General features: G+C 41.2%; 1 protein-coding gene across 2 annotated transcripts in view; it reads right to left on the reverse strand.

Moving 5' to 3' along the window:
- Positions 1–3,572: 3,572 nt before the first annotated feature.
- ST6GALNAC3 (ST6 N-acetylgalactosaminide alpha-2,6-sialyltransferase 3) overlaps positions 3,573–20,130 on the reverse strand; it is a 331,756-nt gene continuing 315,198 nt past the window's right edge. For both annotated transcript variants that reach the window (XM_084637351.1, XM_084637352.1), the window contains exons 4-5: positions 17,761–17,868; positions 3,573–12,628 (exon numbers count right to left, since the gene is read on the reverse strand). In XM_084637351.1, the coding sequence (XP_084493477.1) occupies positions 12,442–12,628; positions 17,761–17,868 (295 nt within the window). In that variant the 3' untranslated portion in view covers positions 3,573–12,441. The remainder of the gene's footprint in view (positions 12,629–17,760; positions 17,869–20,130) is intronic.

Consider the following 20,130-nt stretch of genomic DNA (forward strand, 5'->3'; position numbering starts at 1 on the left):
CCCACCATTACCCCCCCCCCAATCCCTAAGCCATCGCCTCCGCCCCCTGACCCAACCCCTGCTAGCCAGCCTCCAGATGATGCCATGGAGGGCTGGGCCCTAGTATAGGGGAAGCGGGGCAAGCAGAAGGCTCGAGCTCCGCTCCTCCCATCCGATGTGGAGGCCCCCCGGTAAACCAGAAAGGGGGGCACCAATGCCGAGCCTTCTGCCTTGCCCATGGGTGCGTTCCATCCACCAGTGCCGGCTGGGGAAGACATGGCAGCACCGGAAGGTAGTATCTCCCCTCCACAGGAGTCCCTCCCCTCTGAGGCCCCCAAGGAAGCCCCTCCTACCCTGTTACCACCTGAAGCCCCTATGAGCCCTGAGGCGACCGTCGCTTCAGGTGCCGGCAGGGAGAACCCCGGGGTGGCGGAAAGCGATCGCCCCTTCATTTACGAGGAAATTGAGGCCCTGGGTCTGACCCCGGTCACCCAGGTGGAGGATGACCCTTTGCCAGCGGGCCTCGATCTGGGCGACCTCACTCCGTCCCCCCTGTCCCCATGCTCCCTCCCCCTAACCGTTGCTTCCGCTCCCACTTCTGAGGAGCCCCTGGACTCCTCAATGAACCTGGCCACAGAAGGCACCCCGCTGACAGCCGCCGAGCCTGTTGAGGCGATGGCCAGTGCCACATGGCTGGGACCCGAGTTAGGTGCACCCCTCATTGGTGTGGAGCAATCAACCTCTTTCCTGGGCGGGGGCACTACAAAGGACAGTCCACCTCCCGATGCTGTGGCTGCCAAACCCACCATAGAGCTTGTGCCCAACATCACTGAGAGCCCCCTACCCACTCCCCCAACCCTTGAGCCTGATCGGGAGGTGCCACCACCCAGCTGCTTGGCTTCTGAAGCCCAGAATCTTGCCTCTGCCCCTACTCCGTCCCTGACCCCGTCCCTACCCCTGATGCCGACCCTGTCCCTATTCCCTCCACCTCCCACGATGTTATTGCCGCCCCTGGGTCTATCTCCTTCCCGTTTCTGGCAAATGACCCCCACAAAATGGCTTTTGTGTTTCGCTGTCCCAACCCACTAGGGGCTGCTATCTTCCTTCCGCCGCACCCTATTGCCCCAGGGTTCGAGTTGGGCCACGTGACGCCAGCCCATCAGGCACCACGTCGGAGGTCCGCACCTTGCCTGCCTGTCTTGGTGGGCCACAGGGCTGTACCAAGGGCCCCATCAGGGGATGACCAGGAGACAGTAATCCCACCCCCCACCCCATGCGCTGCGAGAGCAGCTGCGGGAGTTTTTAGAAGACGTCCGTTGCTCCCGCAACAAGGTACAGCTTGCTCTCCAGCAATGGGGGGACTTTCGTCAGATCCTCTGGGCTGCAAGGGCCCTTATGGGGGAGGGTAAAAGGACCGGGAAGCAGGCTGACCCTGTCACAGTATATAAACTGAGCTTTTCAAAGGAGCTGTAGGGAGTTGGGTGCCCAAATCTGACTGAGTGGAAATTGAGTATGTCACTTGACTCAGCTCCTCTGAAACTCTCAGAACACAGTTTGAAGTTGAGGACTTCTCTTTTTAAAATTGAAGGTTAGATTGTGGAGCACTGAGAGAAGTATAGAGTCATACTCTGGATTGGCGTTTGCAAGGTTTAGATGTTTTCAGATACCAGATACTTGTTGGTACTTCTGTAACTTAACACAAGATTAAAAAATCATACAGAAATCACAGAAATGTGGGATTGGGGGGAACCTCAAGAAGTGACCTCACTAAACTGAAGCAGGATTAAATATACCTCTGACAAGTGTTTGTCCAACCTATTCTTAAAAACCTCCAACGATGGGGATTCTACAACCAGCTGGGTAACCTGGGCTGTTTAACTATCCTTTACAGTTAGAAATATTTTCATAACATCTACCATAAATCTCCCTTGCTGCAAACTAAGCCAAAAGGACTAACTTGAACTAAATTAATCAGCATAAAAATAAAACATATAGATTTTTTTTTCATCAAAGTACCTTCAAATATTAACAAGGTGGTCTGATGAGAGATTTGATTTTTTTTAAAAAATAGACCTTATTTCAGGTAAATCAATATTTAAATCTCTTTGGCTTCAATGCTTCAAAGCTGCAGGCACACTACTGTCCATGGGGCTGTGTCAGAGTACAAGGGTCTGCTCACATAAAGCTGCTTGTGGGATCAGGGCCTTAGGTCATAATATGATTGTGGGCTCAGATGTGCTCAAAAATGGCCCAAAGTGTCTCTTTTAATATGTGAACCACTGTGCATGTATCAAGGCTCTTGTCTTTATCATTACATTAAAATATTTCAGTAATTAGATTTTATTACATAACCACACACGGATCCACAATGTATAATTGAATGAATTTGCATTCATACGCTATGCCACTGCAGTTGAGTGTGAACGCAGGTGAGTGTGAACGCAGATCAAAAATAATCTACAAAACTAACAGAGCTGTATGGACAAAGGGGATTAAATGAATCCATATTTCATCATGTTATTAGTATGCATGTGCATCTCACGCTCTAATGGCTCTGAAGGGAACATTAATGTGTATCCAGTAAGTATGTTTGAAAAATAACACACAAATTCTTAACAAGTCCCTTGGCAGGATACACCAGTATCCAATTTGAAAGACCCTCAGAGCTCAGCCTGGGAATGCCATTTCTTTCCTTTATTTAATAGTCATTTTACCACAGAAATCCCACTCTTCCTTTTTCTTCTTGACACCACAGTCAGCATGCCACAGCAAGGGACAGGAAGCAAGTCCTTTTATCCAGCACTCCTGTTTTCCACAGGTCAGATCAGGTACCAGAATCTGGCCCTAAATTAGCTGATACAGAGGCTGTATTATTTATCACAGCCTTGACCTACACACCTGAAATCTGGAATCTTCTCACAAGCCCAGTTGGTCTATATGTGCTTAGCTAATAGACATGTCATGTCAAGTTAAATTGTGTATCCAGAAGCACGTTGGACATCGATGACTCTACTAGGTGGGCAATAAAAGAAGCAAATACTCACCCGTTATCATAAGACATGAGCTTTCAAACAACCCTCTGTGTTTGAAGTGCGCTCTCTCTTTCTAAATGCTGAACACACTCTCTTACTTCCTTCATATCCATTCACTTCCTAAGTGACTTCACTCTCTGGGAGAGTGGATGGGAGCTATGAACTCGTTACTGGGAGGGAACTAATGCGCTTATTTAGGCCGCAATACTGCAAACACTTACACAGCTGCTTAACTTTACTCCCAAAAGTAGATCCATTGAAGTGAATAGTACTGCCCACATACTTAAAGTTAAGCTCATGTGAGTGTTTGCAGGATCAGGGCCATATTTATGTAATGTCATCAGATACCAATGTCTTCTAATATCAATAAGAGTAACAATTCAAGCACAATTCATGTATCATTTCTCCGAAGCAGGTAGTAAACTTTCTGTGGGGCAGGGACTCTGGGTTTTGTGAGCTATCATGTACATTTGAAGCTGTGTATAAATACATAATATTTGTCAGGCACAAAGATGTGCACAAATGATGTAACATAAAAATATTCTCTAACAGAGACCGGAAATGGTACACATTTATTGTTCAGACTTTAAAATAGGCCAGGCACAATTTTGCAAATACAGAGAAAGCACATAAAAATAATTCGAATGGGAGTGAAACGTAAGCAGCGCACAGTAGGAAACCTGACAAAACGCAAAATATCTCAAATACATTTTAACAGTACAAAAGACTCTTAAATCTAGCACTGAAAAAAGCAAATAAAGAAATGTAATAATATTTGAAACTTCTAATTAACTTCATTTTAGTAATATGTAATAGCAACTTCATAAAAACAGGAGGACGCTTGTATATCATGTATACACACACACACACACAGATATATATAGGAACCTACTGGTATGCAAGGAGAAGAACAAAAATTGTCCCTGTAAAAAGATGAATGGGAAGATGTGTATTATATACTATATAAAAACAATGGATGCATTAGCAGAGCAATATTAGTAACAAGTATGTACACAATAAAAATGCCTATTTTGAGTAAATGGAATGAAAATTAATCTGATCAAAACAGACACTTTCCATATTGTGCACATGTTGGATTATACTCTACTGCATCACATTTCTGACTTGTGGAGCAAATTTAGGGCACGGTCCTGTTAGGTGCTGAGACCCCCCCCCCCCCAGCCCATATGAGCTGAGATGAAAGGGTTCAGATCTGAAAAGGGCAGAGCTATGAAAGGAATGAGCTGAGGCCAAGAAGTAGGGAGGAAAGACCCAACACTGGAGTTTCTGTTTAGCCAAAAGATTGTGTTGCTAAATGGGGTGAACAGAAGTTACTCTTCCTGGTATTGTAGAACATTCTAATAGGTCACTTTGAGAATGTACCAGGACTTTAGTGAACATAAAGCAACAAATAGTTCTGCATTTACTAGTTCCCTCTATAAGAAATATTGGTTTTCCTCATTCTTATTTGGTAATGTCTGGAAAAATGCTTCTTGTGCTATCAGCTGCATATGCAAATGCTGAGGACGAGCGAGATGGGAGGCCCTGACAGCAGTCAGCATAGGACATTTTTCCCCCAGCCTCAGAAATGTTAGTGTCAGGAATTTCAACATGAACAAACTATGCAGCTACCACATTCATCCTGTCACATACAGAAATCATGCAAAAAATAAGGTACTTGCACAGGAGTCAAACATTTGTAAAATGCTGCCCTAACAACATAATGTATTTGACACCGCCTGTGTCAAGAAAGTCATTCCTGAGGTTATACCCAAATGTGGGCTTTCCTTATAGAAGGGCACAGAAATGATAGCTGAGCCCCAGGGTAGGTTCACAAAAACATGTTTATCTATGTCTGATATTCAAGTGAAAAATGTCAAGTTTAGTAAACGTTTCCTGACTGGCTTCACTAGTTTATATGCCACAGTCCGCTAATGGCACTGCTATAGATTTGAAGCAAACCACTACAACTCAACGTCATACAATATTAAAGAGAAAGAGCTACTATTGTTTACAATATGCACATAACTTCCATTATCTATTACAGTATGAGAATAAAATAATACATAACATGCTATCATGCATACTACATGGTAAGAACATGTATTAGTTCAAGTTACAATTTTTTTTAGGGCCGGTAAATCAGAACGGTACTAGATCATATTAACCTACTAACACCCTCATTTCTACAGGACTTATTATAGTAGCAGCCAGTGATACATTCAAAATCAAATGTTGGAAGGGTCCATGAACTCATTGCCCTTTGCAAGTGAGTTAAGCTTAAAACATACTGACAGTACCATAACTCAATGGCATTTCAGCTGAACTGCCCCGTCCTCTAAGACCTGGACACTCACACCAGTCATACCTGGGGCTAGATTACGACACTATATCTCCGAGTGCTAAAGGGGATGAGGATTCCTCTTCCCAAGAGTCCTCAAATGATGCTCTGTGGGAACAGGTTGTGTGGGGGAGGGGAAGGGGAGAGAATTGGGCAGGCTACAAGCAGGTCATGAACAGCCCTGTGTGGGGTGGAGGATGCATATAATCTAATGGAGCTGTGGGACTAGGGCAGGTTTGGGGGCCAAAGTTGGAAGTGAAGCACTGGGACGCCAAACATATGGCTCTGGCCTTCTGGGAATCCCTATTTTGGACAGATCTTATGGAGGAGGATTTCATTCCTCCCCCATTAGTCTCCTCTTGCAGATTTCACCAAGGGAGCACCAATCCAGTCCATGGACATGAATATTCTGTGGGTTATGTAACACGGTGTAAACAAACAACATGTTGTTTCCTGAAGCTTTGAACAGAAACACATCAGTACTCAAGAAGGTACATTTGGATTTTGGCTATTTATTCACCAAGGCATCCTTCACCTCTGCATGTTTAAGTCACATTTCTCTGTATCCTCCAAAGAATAAAGGAACAGAAAGAGACACATCTGCTGAAAATGAAACCCTTTCTGCTCAAAAGAGCTAACCATGCCAAGTCAGGAAACAACAACAACAAAAAACACAACTATTTGTTGTACTCGGTATGTACCATTGCCCAAGGACAGCTCTAAGTTGATGCTTTGGAAACTGATATGGAATTTTACTCTTGTGGTTACTCTAAGGTTCATCAAAAATAAGTACTAGACTAGTTCCAGCACCACTAGAGGCATATGCTATTTCTGAAATACAGTCAGAGATGATTTGCAACCAAACACGAGCATGAATGTGTAAAGTGCCTCTATTTTTCCGTTGTCTCAGGGCAATAAACATTTATAATTCAAGGATCAATGTTCTTTGCTTTAATTGACATGTTTTCTGGGTGAGCATCTGTGCTCTGACCTCAGCTGTCCTGAGAAGGGTTCCAGCATTGTACATCTGGTGATAGAGCATTGGTTGGGACAGCCCCAACAGTGCTGAACTTGCTCTCCCTTGACATTACTATTACTATTTATACAATGCAATAGTGCACCTGGTACTTGCTACACAAGACTGCTTACCTCAGTTAATCTGACTGCCAAGATTTTATTTTTATAGTGTTGGGTGTTCTGTGCCTGATTCAAAGCCCATTGAAGTCATTGGAGATACCTCCACTGACTTCAATGGGCTTTGGATTGGGCCCTCAGTGACTACCCAGGGCCTATACCATAGCAATGAGCACTCTATGAATATTGAAGCGATAGCTAGATTGACCTCTCCTGAACACAGTCTGCTCCTGCTCAAACTCCTTCAGTCTGTTATGACCTTTCAGAGTTTCATAAGTTTCAAAGAGTTGAAGGCCAGAAGGGACTATTAGATCATCTAGTCTGACCTCCTGTATAACACAGACCATTACATTTCATGCAAATACCCTATGCTGAGCCCAATGGCTTCAGTTAAATTAAAGCATTTTAGTCCTCAGGAGAGTAAACTGTTTTGTGTCTCAGACAGAGAACATGAGAGACTGAGGTGTCACCAGTGCCCAAGGCCCCTGCAATGGCCGTGAACTCATTAGGTAAGACATGCCCAGAGAATCCTAGTAGGTGATCTACATCGCACCTTGGGAATTCCTTCCCAACCCCAAATCCTTCCCAACCCCAAATCTAGAAATCAGTTAGATCCTGAACATGTGAACAAGACACACAAGCCAGGCATCTAAGACAAAGAACCTGGACCACCCCCTTTGGATCTGTCTGCATATGGAGCCCTCTGTGTGCATATCTCCTCATCCTGCATGGGAAAGGGGCTCAGCTGCCTTTACGGAACCATCTCCTCTCTCCTCTGTACCTTGCGCACTCCTCTGCAAGCAGCAGAGTAGGAGCCTTGGCAGGTGGGAGGGGAGGAGTGGGCAGGGCAGGGCCAATTTCCAGAGGTTGACTGGAAAACATAATTCAGCTTGACATACAACTTCACATGCAATTGCAACATCATCTAAATGTATCAAAGTTACATATCTGTAGCTATGTAACATGCAAAATGGAAAACATTTTGTGAAAATTTTTGCCCCAATTCTTTCCAAGACAACATCAACATTTTTGAAAATGGTTAACCAGCTCTACAGGCCACATACAAAGTATGCAAAATAAATGTGTCCTATATTTTAACCCTTTATCTAGGTCAGGACTATACCTGGTCAGACAATGAATGGAAATTTACCTATTTGACATGAATAAAAAATATTCACAAATAATACATTTGACAAATATTTAACTATCTAAGAGCTGACTGAATTAAGATACAAATATTTGTGTTTCACTTATTTGATGACAGATGGCAAAAACATTGCCAAATTATTTGGGAATATCAGTCTACCAAATATAACGAGGAGAACTATTTGAAGTCTACAGGTCAACTGCTTGCTTTCTTTACTCACACGAGCAGTTGATTAAAATAGGGGTCCTCAAATAAAGTAAGCAAATAGCATCTAATTAAGGTCAGTTAATTTGTAGTAGCCCTTATTTAAAAGAATAAATGTTTCTGAACTGCCCTCCTAACTGCTCTCAGAAGGTAACTGATCAAGGTCTCTTAACACAGTCACACAACAAAATTCTTTCTTCCATACTGCAGTGCTGATTTCTAACACAGTCATCTTTAACGCAGTGGTCACAGTTCCTTACCCATATAATAAAAATAATGGAAAACTGCATTTAGTTTATGCTAAAGACAGGCTAATTTAAATAAAGGAAGTGATGTTCATTTACTCTGGTGTGCATGAAGCTTGATGCAATGTTTCTAATGTGGTTTCAATGTGGTTTTTCTCAACCTGCAAATTCAAGGATCCTACTACAAGCAGGTAGCAACACTTCCAAGTTTGCTTTGTGACAACTGCAGTCTAATGAGGTTTGCAATTCTGCTACACATTTAGCTGCTGCTAGAGATGTATTTATCTAACTGGGCATTGCACAAGATGAAGTCTGATGAGCCATTCCATACAGCATGTAAGTATTCCATAAAGAGCTACAATAGATTGCATTAACTTTAGAATAATTTCCTATTTAGAAAAGTTTTTTTAAAAATACAGATTAAAAACATTTGTGGTGTATTTTCCAGTGATAGCAGAGAAAGTAGTAATAATTTTTAGGGAGAAACTGATTTGTAGCCTTAGGCTCTCCAAACTCCCCCATTTAGGCCCCAATTCAGCAGTTGATTCCTAATGAGCAAAGCACATGCATGACTTCAGTGGGACATAAGCCTGTTCTTAACTCCATCCCTATTCAGCAAGAACACACTGAAATGCTTTGCCTTAGTTCCCATTCGTACAGGGATAGGAGAATATCAGTGAACATTTACGTAGAAACTCTATAGTCCTTAAAGAAATAATAATACCACCTAGTTCTTACATAGCACTTGTCATCAGTAGATCTCAAAGTGCTGTATAAAGGTCAGTATCTTGATCCTTCTCTTCCAGATGGGGAAACTGAGGCATAGAGTGGTGACTAGCCTAAGGTCACACATCCAGCCAATAGCACCGCAGTGATTAGACCCTCCTCTCCTGTGTCCCAATCCAGTGCCATATCCACTAAGCCATGCTGCACTTTCCCCCCATATAATATACTTTAAATGCTGAACAGAATGCAAAGTCAGAACTGAATACATACAAAAGATTGGCCTTCTTTAGCAGAATGTGTATTAACCACTATCTGTAAACACACATTGCAAATTTTAAACCAGTTTAGGTCTCCTGTTTTTTATATTAATGTAAAACACCATTTGTGGATCTGTGAGTGGGATGTCCTGATTACTCTTGGAGGATGTTGTATAATTGTATTAAATATTTGCATTGGCTCTGTTTATTTTTCAGAATAAGGCTTCACACACTTTACATCAGATCTATGTTGATCTGAACAAGTTCCAATTATCTTGAAACTATCTTTATGCTGGAATGACATTGAAATATTGTCCTTTCAACATGTGGATAAAGGACCACCCAAGGTCTTTATTCTGTCCTTATTGTGGGAAAAAACCTGCTATTTTTGAGAGAGGGGATGGAGAGCATTTTGTTAAAGTGTATATTGTAGAATTGTAGGCTATAGATTTGAGGAATCATGCAAGATTTTCTCTCACATGAAGGCTCCTCTCACCCACATACACAATTTCTGCCCATATCTCATCACTAGTCACCCCTTCTTCCCCATTAACCCTTTTAATTCTGCCACCTTGTCTCTCCTGATGTTCACCCTTTGGGTTCCTTTCCCCACAATGACTTCATACAATTCCCCATGTTGCCCTTCACAGTATGCAGAGAACATCCCCCGTAGCGCAGTGTGCCCTACATCCTTTGTTCTTCCTTTAAATCCCTCATTGCAGCTCCTTTTATTAACTTTCTATCTATTCAATCAAATTGACAAGATATGTATGCACATAGCAAATTAGCTCATGGGCTCACAGCTGCAACCTTCATCCTTCCATTACCCTTTCCCCATCCTTGCTTTATTTCAGTCCTTGCTGATTTTAAACTCTTGGGGAAGGAGGCATTTTAAGAGTTATTTTTATTATTTGTATATTATGTAAGTGCCTACAGGCCCGAATTGAGATTGGGGCCCCATTGTGCAAGGCGCTGTACAGACACATTGTGCATGACAGTATCTGGCTTGACAAGCTTGCAGTCAAAGAAAAAGACAAAGGATGGGGTAAGGAAATGTGATAATTCTCATTCTGCAAATGGGGAACTAAGGCAGAGAGAGATCAAGTGACCTGCGACAGAACCAGGCATTGAACCTAAATCACCGAAGGCTTAGTCCAGTGCCTAAACCACAAGCCCATCAGGGTTGTGCCTACTATGAACCAGGCACATCTATGGCACACAATAGGTAATAAGAGGAGAAAGCTCATGTATTTTAAAAACCATCAGGAAGATGCTTCAATGGAAAAAGCTAGTGGCATAGTCCAAGGGAAATGGAGAAGAAACACGGACATCACTCTCAATAACAAAGGGTTGAGTGAAGAGTGGCACTTAATGATGATGAAAAAGAATATATACGCTCTGGACATATCAAATATAGATTTACATATACAAATATACATTAGGCAATTCAGTCAGTATACAAATATTTACATGTAAAAATAGAGAGACAAGAAAGGTGAGGTAATTGTCTCTCTCATATCCTGGGACCAGCACGGCTATAACAACACTGCAAACATGTAAAAATAGGTTTTTCCTTTCCCCTTTTCATGATTTACAAAAGCATACAAAGTTTCCTGTTTAATAGTGTGGTGCACCTGTGTGCAACATTCCACACACACTTCTTTCAAGTTTCACAGTATTGGCTTTTACAGTGTTGAAGCTGACATTCCAGGTGCTAAAACGTTCTTAGGAAATGTTTTGAACTGAAAGAGACTTAAACATTAATTTAAATACAGTAAAAAAGGTCACATGTTTAGCTGAATTATTTTCAAATCAAAAATGGTTCTGCTGCAGTTGAAATAAATGATGGTTCACTTTGAACAGTGTATTTGAATTAGAGATGGGCAAGTATTAAAACTCAAGAGCTGCCCCATTGATGCGATAATCCTGTGAGGCACTGAGAACCCTCAACTCCGACTGAAAGTGGAGGGAGCTCAGCATTAGGAAGAACACACAGTATAAAAGGAGGGGCACAGCATCATGCAGGATCAGACCCTGACATGGCTGCCACTTTCCTCAAACAGCCAACATACAAGAATGTATGCCAAGTGCCATAGGTATTGCCATACTAATAAATGCTTATATACCATTTTTCACCTTCAAAACACTTGATGGACATTAATTAATCCTCACAAGACCTTTGTGAGGTAGATAAATATTATCCCCATTTTTAAAGGTGGAAAAACTGAGGCGGAAAGGTGAAACAAATTGTCCAAGGTTGCAAGGGATTCAGTGTTAAAACTCGGATCAGAACTCAGGAGTTTTGTGCTCCAAGTCCTGTCTTTGTATCCCTAAGCATCCCCCACCAACATGTTTTTACACCATTTGTAGAGCTATTATTTCAAAAAGCAGGTACAAATTAGGGTGATGTCATAAAAAAGTGAACTAATGTTGGTGGATGCTGGAATGTCATCCTCCAAAAATACTGCAATTTGAGATAGTGTCCAGATGAATTACATCATTCAAGATGATGGAGGCCAACCGATATGGAAGTAAGTAGGTAACCGGAGCTTCTGTGTTACCTATGGGCCTTTGAGCTCTGAATATCTTTGCACAGGGGAGTTACCTTCAGTTCAGGAATCATTATTTACCCCATCTCTAATTTTAGCACACCCAGTGTGGATGCATGGGAAAGTATATACATACTGCCACATTGGTGGTCCTTAACATTTATCCAGTTGTATGTAAGATAAATAGATATAGTTACCTCAGAATCTACTATCTTTGTATTTGCCTGTAGGAAGTTACCTTTAGTACAGCAAATCTTGAGGTTAAATAACTGAAAATAGAAAAGGAGTACTTGTGGGACCTTAGAGACTAACAAATTTATTTGAGCATAAGCTTTCGTTTGCTACACGGATGCACTTAGCTCACGAAAGCTTATGCTCAAATAAATTTGTTAGTCTCTAAGGTGCCACAAGTACTCCTTTTCTTTTTGCGAATACCGACTAACACGGCTGCTACTCTGAAACCTGTCATAAATGCAAATAGTCATTTTAATTACCTAAGGCAACTGGAAAGTTTCTAAGGGTCACCACTCTGTGGGCATGCTTGTATATAACATGAAATCACTACTATCTGGAAACGACTGTTGTCTTGAATTAAAATGCAGTGAAAATGTAAAGTGCATTATGTGGTATATAACCCTTAGTGATAAAATAAGCAACTCATCTGCCTTCCACAAATTGGTAAGTTTTGCTTAACAGCTGAACGATCAACTTCTCTATCATCGAGTTTTAATTTAGTTTGTCTAGTGTGTGAGAACGTCCATCAGATGTAAGAAAGATCATTGTAAATTGAGGCATTTTTGTAATAGTATGCTACTAAAGAACCAACATCAAGACAGTGTCCAGTTGGGGTGTGTAAATATTATTGTGTGCTTCTTGGCCCATTTAGCAAATACTTTCTTTTCTGTGATAAATCTATGACCTCCATAGGGAGCATTTTCATGCAGAAAGTACTCATCACATTCATCTCTTCCTGGCTCATAATAATGGTAAGGGACCTTTCGAAAGGCTTCTGACCTGGGAAAGAAAACAAAACACAGATACACGTTAATACATTTTCCAGGAAATCCATTATATACACTGACAGGTTTCAGAGTAGCAGCCATGTTAGTCTGTATCCGCAAAAAGAAAAGGAGTACTTGTGGTACCTTAGAGACTAACAAATTTATTTGAGCATAAGCTTTCGTATGCATCTGATAAAGTGAGCTGTAGCTCACGAAAGCTTATGCTCAAATAAATTTGTTAGTCTCTAAGGTGCCACAAGTACTCCTTTTCTTTTTATTATATTACACTGTAATTGTATTCATTGGAATCCCATCCATGTGTCTATCGTGTAAGAAATCTTTCCATTATAGTATAGGCACAGTATGGTTTGTGTGCATTTTAATAGATCAAATAAATAAATACAGGTCCTTAAGCTTCACTGGCCTTACTAATTAGCATAGGATTATGGTCAAGGCCTAGAGGGCACTCCCCCTGGGTTGTCCTACTGCAAAAGTTAGCCAGTGTGTCAGTATCTCTAAATGGAAGGCTCTCATTGGGTAGTCCTAGTCCCCGCAACAAGCCCTTGGTTGGCTGACTAGGGCACAGGGCAGTGATATTAGCAAGCAAAAGAGGAGGGGGATCTTTCTTGCTCTGTTGTTCCTAGCAAGTGATTAAGCTAAAACAAACAAAATATCTTCTAATCAGGCAATGCAGCCACAACTGCACCTATCAGGGACACGGTGAAATGTTATTGTGTTGTTTACTGATTCTATGTCAGGGCTGTGTAGCGAGGAACACTGCCTGAGCTCTATGGGGACAACTTTATTTAGACGGGAAGTGAAGGCAGCTGTAAGAAATAATAAAAACATAATATACAACAAATAGAAGAAAGGGGAAGTTGATAGTAATGAATATAAATCAGAAGTTAGGATGTCTAGAAAATTGATAAGGGAAGTAAAGGGATACAAGGAGAACTCTATGGCCAGCAGAGTTAAAGACAATAAGAAGATTTTAAAATACATTTTTACATACAATTAGGAACAAAAAGAATCCTGACAATAGTATTGGTCCATTACTAGATGGAAATGGTACAATTACCAATAATAATGTAGAAAAGGCAGATGTGTTCAGTAAATATTTCTGTTCTACATTTGGGGAAAAACAGATGATACAGTCTCACCATATGGTGATAATAACACTTTTTACATTCCACTAGTACCTTTGGAGGATATTAAACAGAAGCTACTAAAGTCAGATATTTTTAAATCAGCAGGTTCAGATAACTTGCATCCAAGAGTTTTAAAAGAGCTTGCTGAGGAGTTCACTGGACCATAAATGCTGATTTTCAATAAGTCTTGGAGCACTAGGGAAATTCCGCAAGACTGGAAGAAAACTAATGTTGGGCCAATTTTTTTAAAGGGCAAACAGGATGACCCTGGCAATTATAGGCCTGACATTTATCCAGTCACCCTGACATTGATCCCAGACAAGATAATAGAGTGGCTGATATGGGAATCAATTAATAAAGAATTAAAGGATTGTAATGTAATTAATGCCAATCAACAGGGTTTAAGGAAAACGAATCCTGTCGAACTAACTTGATATCTTTCTTTAATGAGATTACAAGTTTGGTTGATAAAGAACATAAGAAGAACATAAAAACGGCCATACTGGGTTAGACCAAAGGTCCATCTAGCTCACTATCCTGTCCTCCAAGAGTGGCCAATGCCAGGTGCCTCGGAGGGAATGAACAGAACAGGCAATCATCAAGTGATCCATCCCATCGTCCATTCCGAGCTTCTGGCTAACAGAGGCTAGGGACACCATCCCTGCCCACCCTGGCTAATAGCCACTGATGGACCTATCCTCCATGGATTTATCTAGCTCTTTTTTGAACACTGTTATTGTCTTGGCCTACAGAACATCCTCTGGCAAAGAGTTCCACAGGTTGACTGGCATTGTATGAAGAAGTACTTCCTTTTGTTTGTTTTAAACCTGCTGCCTATTAAAGTTAATAGTATTGATATAATATACGTCAGTATGTTGGCATTTGACATGGTACCGCACAACATTCTGATTAAAAACTAGAATGATATAAAATTAATATGGCACACATTAAATGGACTAAAAACTGGCTAACATATGAGTCTCAAAATGTAACAGTAAATGGGGAATTGTTACTGAGTGGGTCTTTGTTCAATAGGGTGCTGCAGTGATCCGTTCTTGGCCCAATGCTCAAATATTTTTATCAATGACCTAGAAGAAAACAAAATAATCACTGATAAAGTTTTCAGATGATACAAAAATTGGTGGAGTGGTAAATAATGAGGAGGGCAGGTCACAGATACAGGGCGATCTGGATCTCTTGGTAAACTGGGTGCAAACAAATAATATGCATTTTATATGGCTAAATGTAAATGTATACAACTAGGAACAAAGAATGTAGGCCATGATTACAGAATGGGGGACTCTATCCTAGGAATCAATACTCTGAAAAAGATTTGGGGGTCCTGGTGAATATTTAGCTGAACATGAGCTCCCAATGTGATGCTGTGGCCAAAAGACCTAATGTGATCCTCAGATGCGTAAACAGGGGAGTCTTCAATAGGAGTACAGAGGTTATTTGACCTCTGTATTTGACACAGGTGTGACCACACTGGAATACTTTGTCCAGTTCTGGTGTCCATAATTGAAGAAGGATGTTGATAAATTGAAGAGGGTTCAGAGAAGAGCCACAAGAATGATTAAAGGATTAGAAAACATGGCTTATATTGCTAGACTCAAAGAGTTCAATCTATTTAGCTTAACAAAGAGAAGGTTAATAGGGTGACTTGATTACTGTCTATAAGTATCTACATGGGGAACAAATATTTAATAATGGGCTTTCTAATCTAACAAAGAAAGGTATAACATGATCCAATGGCTGGAAGTTGAAGCTAGACAAATTCAGACTGGAACTAAGGTGGAAATGTGAGAGTAATGAACCATTGGAACAATTTACGAAGAGTTATGGTGGATTCCCCATCACTGACCATTTTAAAATCAAGACTGTAAGTTTTTCTAAACTATCTGCTCTCGGGAATTATTTTGAGGAAGTCTATGGCCTGTGCTATACAGTAAGTCCAACTAGATGATCACAATGGTGCCTTCTGGCCTTGGAATCTATGAAAAACTTGAGCTATGTCTCTCCTTTTCTCATGGCCTTTGTAATGTTTTCCAAATAACAACACATCTCCTTTCAGTCTGGACGACCCTGTGTTGGGGTGTCTACTACACAGCTGAATCAAAGGTTAACAGGAATCTGACAGCCAATTAGCCCACTTTGCTGCATCTGCATGGTGTGTCAGACTTGATTTGTTATTAGCTCCAGCTGGGAAGGAGCTGGGTCTTCTTCATAAAAGGAGGAAGTGAGGTCTTGTTGAGGGACTCAGGACAGAGAAACCCAAGAGAGAGGAGATAAGGAATTTCCTCTCTCTGGGAAGGGCCTGAGGCAGGGAGACAGAAGAAGGGCTTGGAGACAGCATCAATTGCTGTGATGAGCCCTGGAAAGGGGGAAAGGTACTGAGAGGGAGTCCTGAGGGGTCAGTGTTCCAGTAGAAGAAAAAAGAAGCTGGAAGGACTTAGGGAGAAGCCAGAGGCCTGAGAGACTGCTTTAAGCACAGGCTACATGGAAGCAGCACAAGGGGCTCAGAGGTAAGAAGTGACCCAGGAAAACGGCAGTATGTCTAAAGGAGCAGACAGTATGTCTAAAGGAGCAGACCTAGTTGCTTAATACAGGGTCCTAGGGCTAGAACCCAGAGCAGAGGGTGAGCCTGCATTCCGATGCCAGCCCTGAGTAAGGGGTGTACAAGCCCAATGTAAGGATGACTAAGTCCAAGGTTGCTCTGAGGGCAAGACAGTTTCAAGGATGGACTGAGTAATAGCCCAAGAGGGGGCAGAAGTATTTGTGTTGGGCTGTTTCTGGACTTCTAGTTGTACCTTCTGTTACTCCGGAAGGGGACAGACTTTAGAGTGATCTGGCCAGAGGGCTGAGTTGCAAGAAGCGGTGAACCACCGTAGGACCAGATCAACCTTTGGCAGGGGATGCTAGACAGGAAAGAGCTGCTATGCTATGCCCAGTCCAGAGGGGGCTTGCTGGCTAAGAGTCCAACCTTCCACAAGGTTGTTTAGGTCATTTACCAGGAGCTGAGTTCTGAAAATCATCCTCTTATGTAGGTGCCTAACTTTAAAGAGCCAAGTTTAGAGCATTAACTCCTTTCTCCATGTCCTGGTGGCAATGAGCACTGAGCTGTCCAGTATGGAGGAGAGAGAATGGCAAGGGTGTGGGCAGAGGTAGAAGTTGTACACTTTACCCTGGGAGCTGAGGCGCCCAATCAAATGGTTACAGAGGCTCCAGATTTGCTTGAACTAGCCCTGCTAACATAAAATGTGGCTTGCTTTATTATTTTACATCACTTGACTAAATTTCCTGCTTTTGTGAATAAGCAACGTGTCTACTATATATTCCATTATCTTTATGCTATAGAGTAAAAATATCTGATTTGGATTTTTAAGATGGTGGTTGCACTTATGATAATAGGATATGATGTATGACAATGCTAGATCACAAACAGTTGTTGGTAGGAATTTATGTCACACTATGCTGATAAAGCTCCTTGTTTTGTTTTCCAATGAGAAACCCCCCAGCTACTCAAAGCCGACCAAATATATATCTAGAAATAAAGTTCAGACAGGTTGCTCATTTAGTGATGAAATATAGTTTCGGGTAACCATCCTGAGATAATCAGTTCCGCATTTCCAAGAGCATTTGGTATTCTGTGAGCTAATAGATTAATATTTCTTGTATAGACATTTTTGAGCGGTGAAAACAAGCACACTTTGTCAAAAGAGCAAAAATATTCTCCGTTTCCCAGCGAACTCCAAGACTGCTGAAAGTCTTTGATTAAAAAAGTTCCTTATAACATTTGACATTCAAGTTTTATAAATGTTTTTTATTTTATCAACAAATACCATATCAGAACTAAATACACTGACAACATAGCATCACATCAATGCAAAACACTGGGAAAAGGATTCCTCAGATTTATTATATTAAAATGAATTGTGAATTTTTGGACAAGGTATCAGAATTGTAGATGCATGAAAATAATTTCCTGTGATCTTACTTGCAGTAGGTGTCATTTATCATCCCATAGACATGAATTCCATAGCAGGCGTCCATAGCCAGAATTAAGGTAAACCACCCAGTGCTGAGATATGAACCTGACTGGACTCTGTAAAAATACAGCATCAAACACAACAAATTGCAATGAGAAATTACTAACACTTCATCAAAGAAATATCACTGTTACCTGGGCCAAAAGGCATTAAGCAACTTGACAATCTGTCAAAAATATACAATTATTTTGAATTGTTATAGGTGTTCTCTCATTCTTTCCAGGTTGGGGCCTCAGGCTACAGCCCACAGAAGAAAAACCATATGCTAAATAAATATCTGAAGTCAAATAACTCATGTCCCGTAAGGTGGGGAATCATTTATTTGTACATTTGAAAGCCAAATTAATGTAGCATAATAGATGAAAGATAACAATCACTGCCAGAAGTCAAATTAAAAGGGATGTGTGTACCCATCTATATATACACACATCTTCATGTACACAAGAATTATTACTATAATGTCATGTATGTTACATGAATATTGTAAGTTTACACACAAAATGCAACTTTTAAGGTTGTGTTGACAATCACCTGGTAGAATTGAAGGCTGCTTTGAAAAATAAAACTCTGTGTCATTCACTGAGATGACATACTTGTATCAGGGAGGGAGGTGTAAGGGAATATGGTCTGGTTTGGGAACCTTTACTCATGCAACTAGTTCCATTGAAAGCAATAGGACAACTTGCATGAATGAGAACTAATCACATAAATAAGGATCTGGCCCACAGTTTCCAAATGGCTCCTATTTGAGAAAACATATATTCTTTAATAAAGGTCAAATCCTGTTCACATTATTCACACAAGCAGCACTACTGGGAGTCAACAGAACTTCCCACGTGAATAGAGCAAGCAAGAGATGTTGCTTTAATATCTCTAATAAAAAGGAATATGCTAGGCACTAAAGGTGGGATTCACAAACATACGTAGGTGCCTAACTCCCATTTAAATACCTTTGTGAATCCTATCCTGCCTACAAACTGGTTAATGTCCAGCTTTTCTTAGAGAAAGTATGTGCCTTTCCATTCTAGTGAGATTAACTAAATATTAATAATAAAAATCCATGTGGTAAATGTTTACATCAAGTCACAAAGCTAGCTAAATGTAGCCCTAAGACTGAGCTCAGTTCAGGAAGATGTGGGGTGAGGAGAAGGAGAGGGGGCAAGATGGCTGTATGCCACCTTTGTAGCCCCCAGATTCCGGGCACAGCCAGCGACCTGTCTGTTCTCCATCACAAGCTAAAGCAGCCTAAGGATTGCTCTAAATTAAGTTTGGGTGCAAAGGCCCTCCCAAAGGAACTTGCTGTGGCAAGAGGTGCTTTGGCTACACTGCCTCTTCTCCTGGAACTCCCCAAAATATCTATATGTTGGGGGCAGTGTAGAGCCATTCAGCTTTACACCACATAGAAAATTCTCTTTTACCAGGAGAAATGCCAGATATCTGATTCAGCTGCCTTTGTGCACCAAAGAGATCACCAGGGAGAATCAGTGTCATAATATTATAAGTTAGTGCTGAAGAAAGTATCCATGTGCAAATAAGGGAGGGTGACAAGTGAAAGCTATCAATCTTTCACCAGACTGGCTCTGAATAGTGTTGTACTTTGGTAACTGATGTACTTATAGTCAGAAACTGTTTAATTTTACTTGCTCTTCTCTCAGAGGAATGGTGCTATCAGTGCTGTGACGTTAAATAGGCATACAGACATATAATTTAAAATATGACCTTTCAGCCAGTTTATTAACAATGAAATGTAAGCTATGAGCCACTTATATGCCTTTTCAAAGCATATTATTCCTTTTGGTTTTCTACACTCCTATTTCCTTTTACACTTTGAAATGCTGCTACATGCTGCAACTGCCACAGGTAAATTGCTTTTACTAGTTTGTGCATTTTCTTAGTGCTCTTTATTACCCACTTTGGATGTTGGCTCACTTTTTCCACTCTCTCTAAATCTCTTTATCTGTCTTCTCCTTCTCTCCCCTCCCACCCCCCCCCCCAGTTTCTCCAGTTATTCTAGGCAGAAGTTTTTCCTATTGCCTACTATAGAGAAATATGCAAGCTTTCCACAATTCCCAATCAAATCATGGGGAACTGAAGTGGGTATTCAAAAGCAGTTAATTTGGAGTACTGCACCGCTTCTAACAAGCTTCCTGCTCTAGCAGCAGAAGCACACTAACCTTGGGCTAACCATTTAAGATCATAAGAACCATTTATCAGAGCACTATGAAGATCAGGACCTTTCCGATAACAGAGGCTTATTGGACAGTCCTATATTGACACTAGCATCTGAAATCTGCTATGCTCAGGAGTAAAAAGGAATC

The sequence above is a fragment of the Lepidochelys olivacea genome, assembly GCF_965140295.1.
Source record: "Lepidochelys olivacea isolate rLepOli2 genome assembly, chromosome: 8".
NCBI lineage: Eukaryota > Metazoa > Chordata > Testudines > Cheloniidae > Lepidochelys > Lepidochelys olivacea.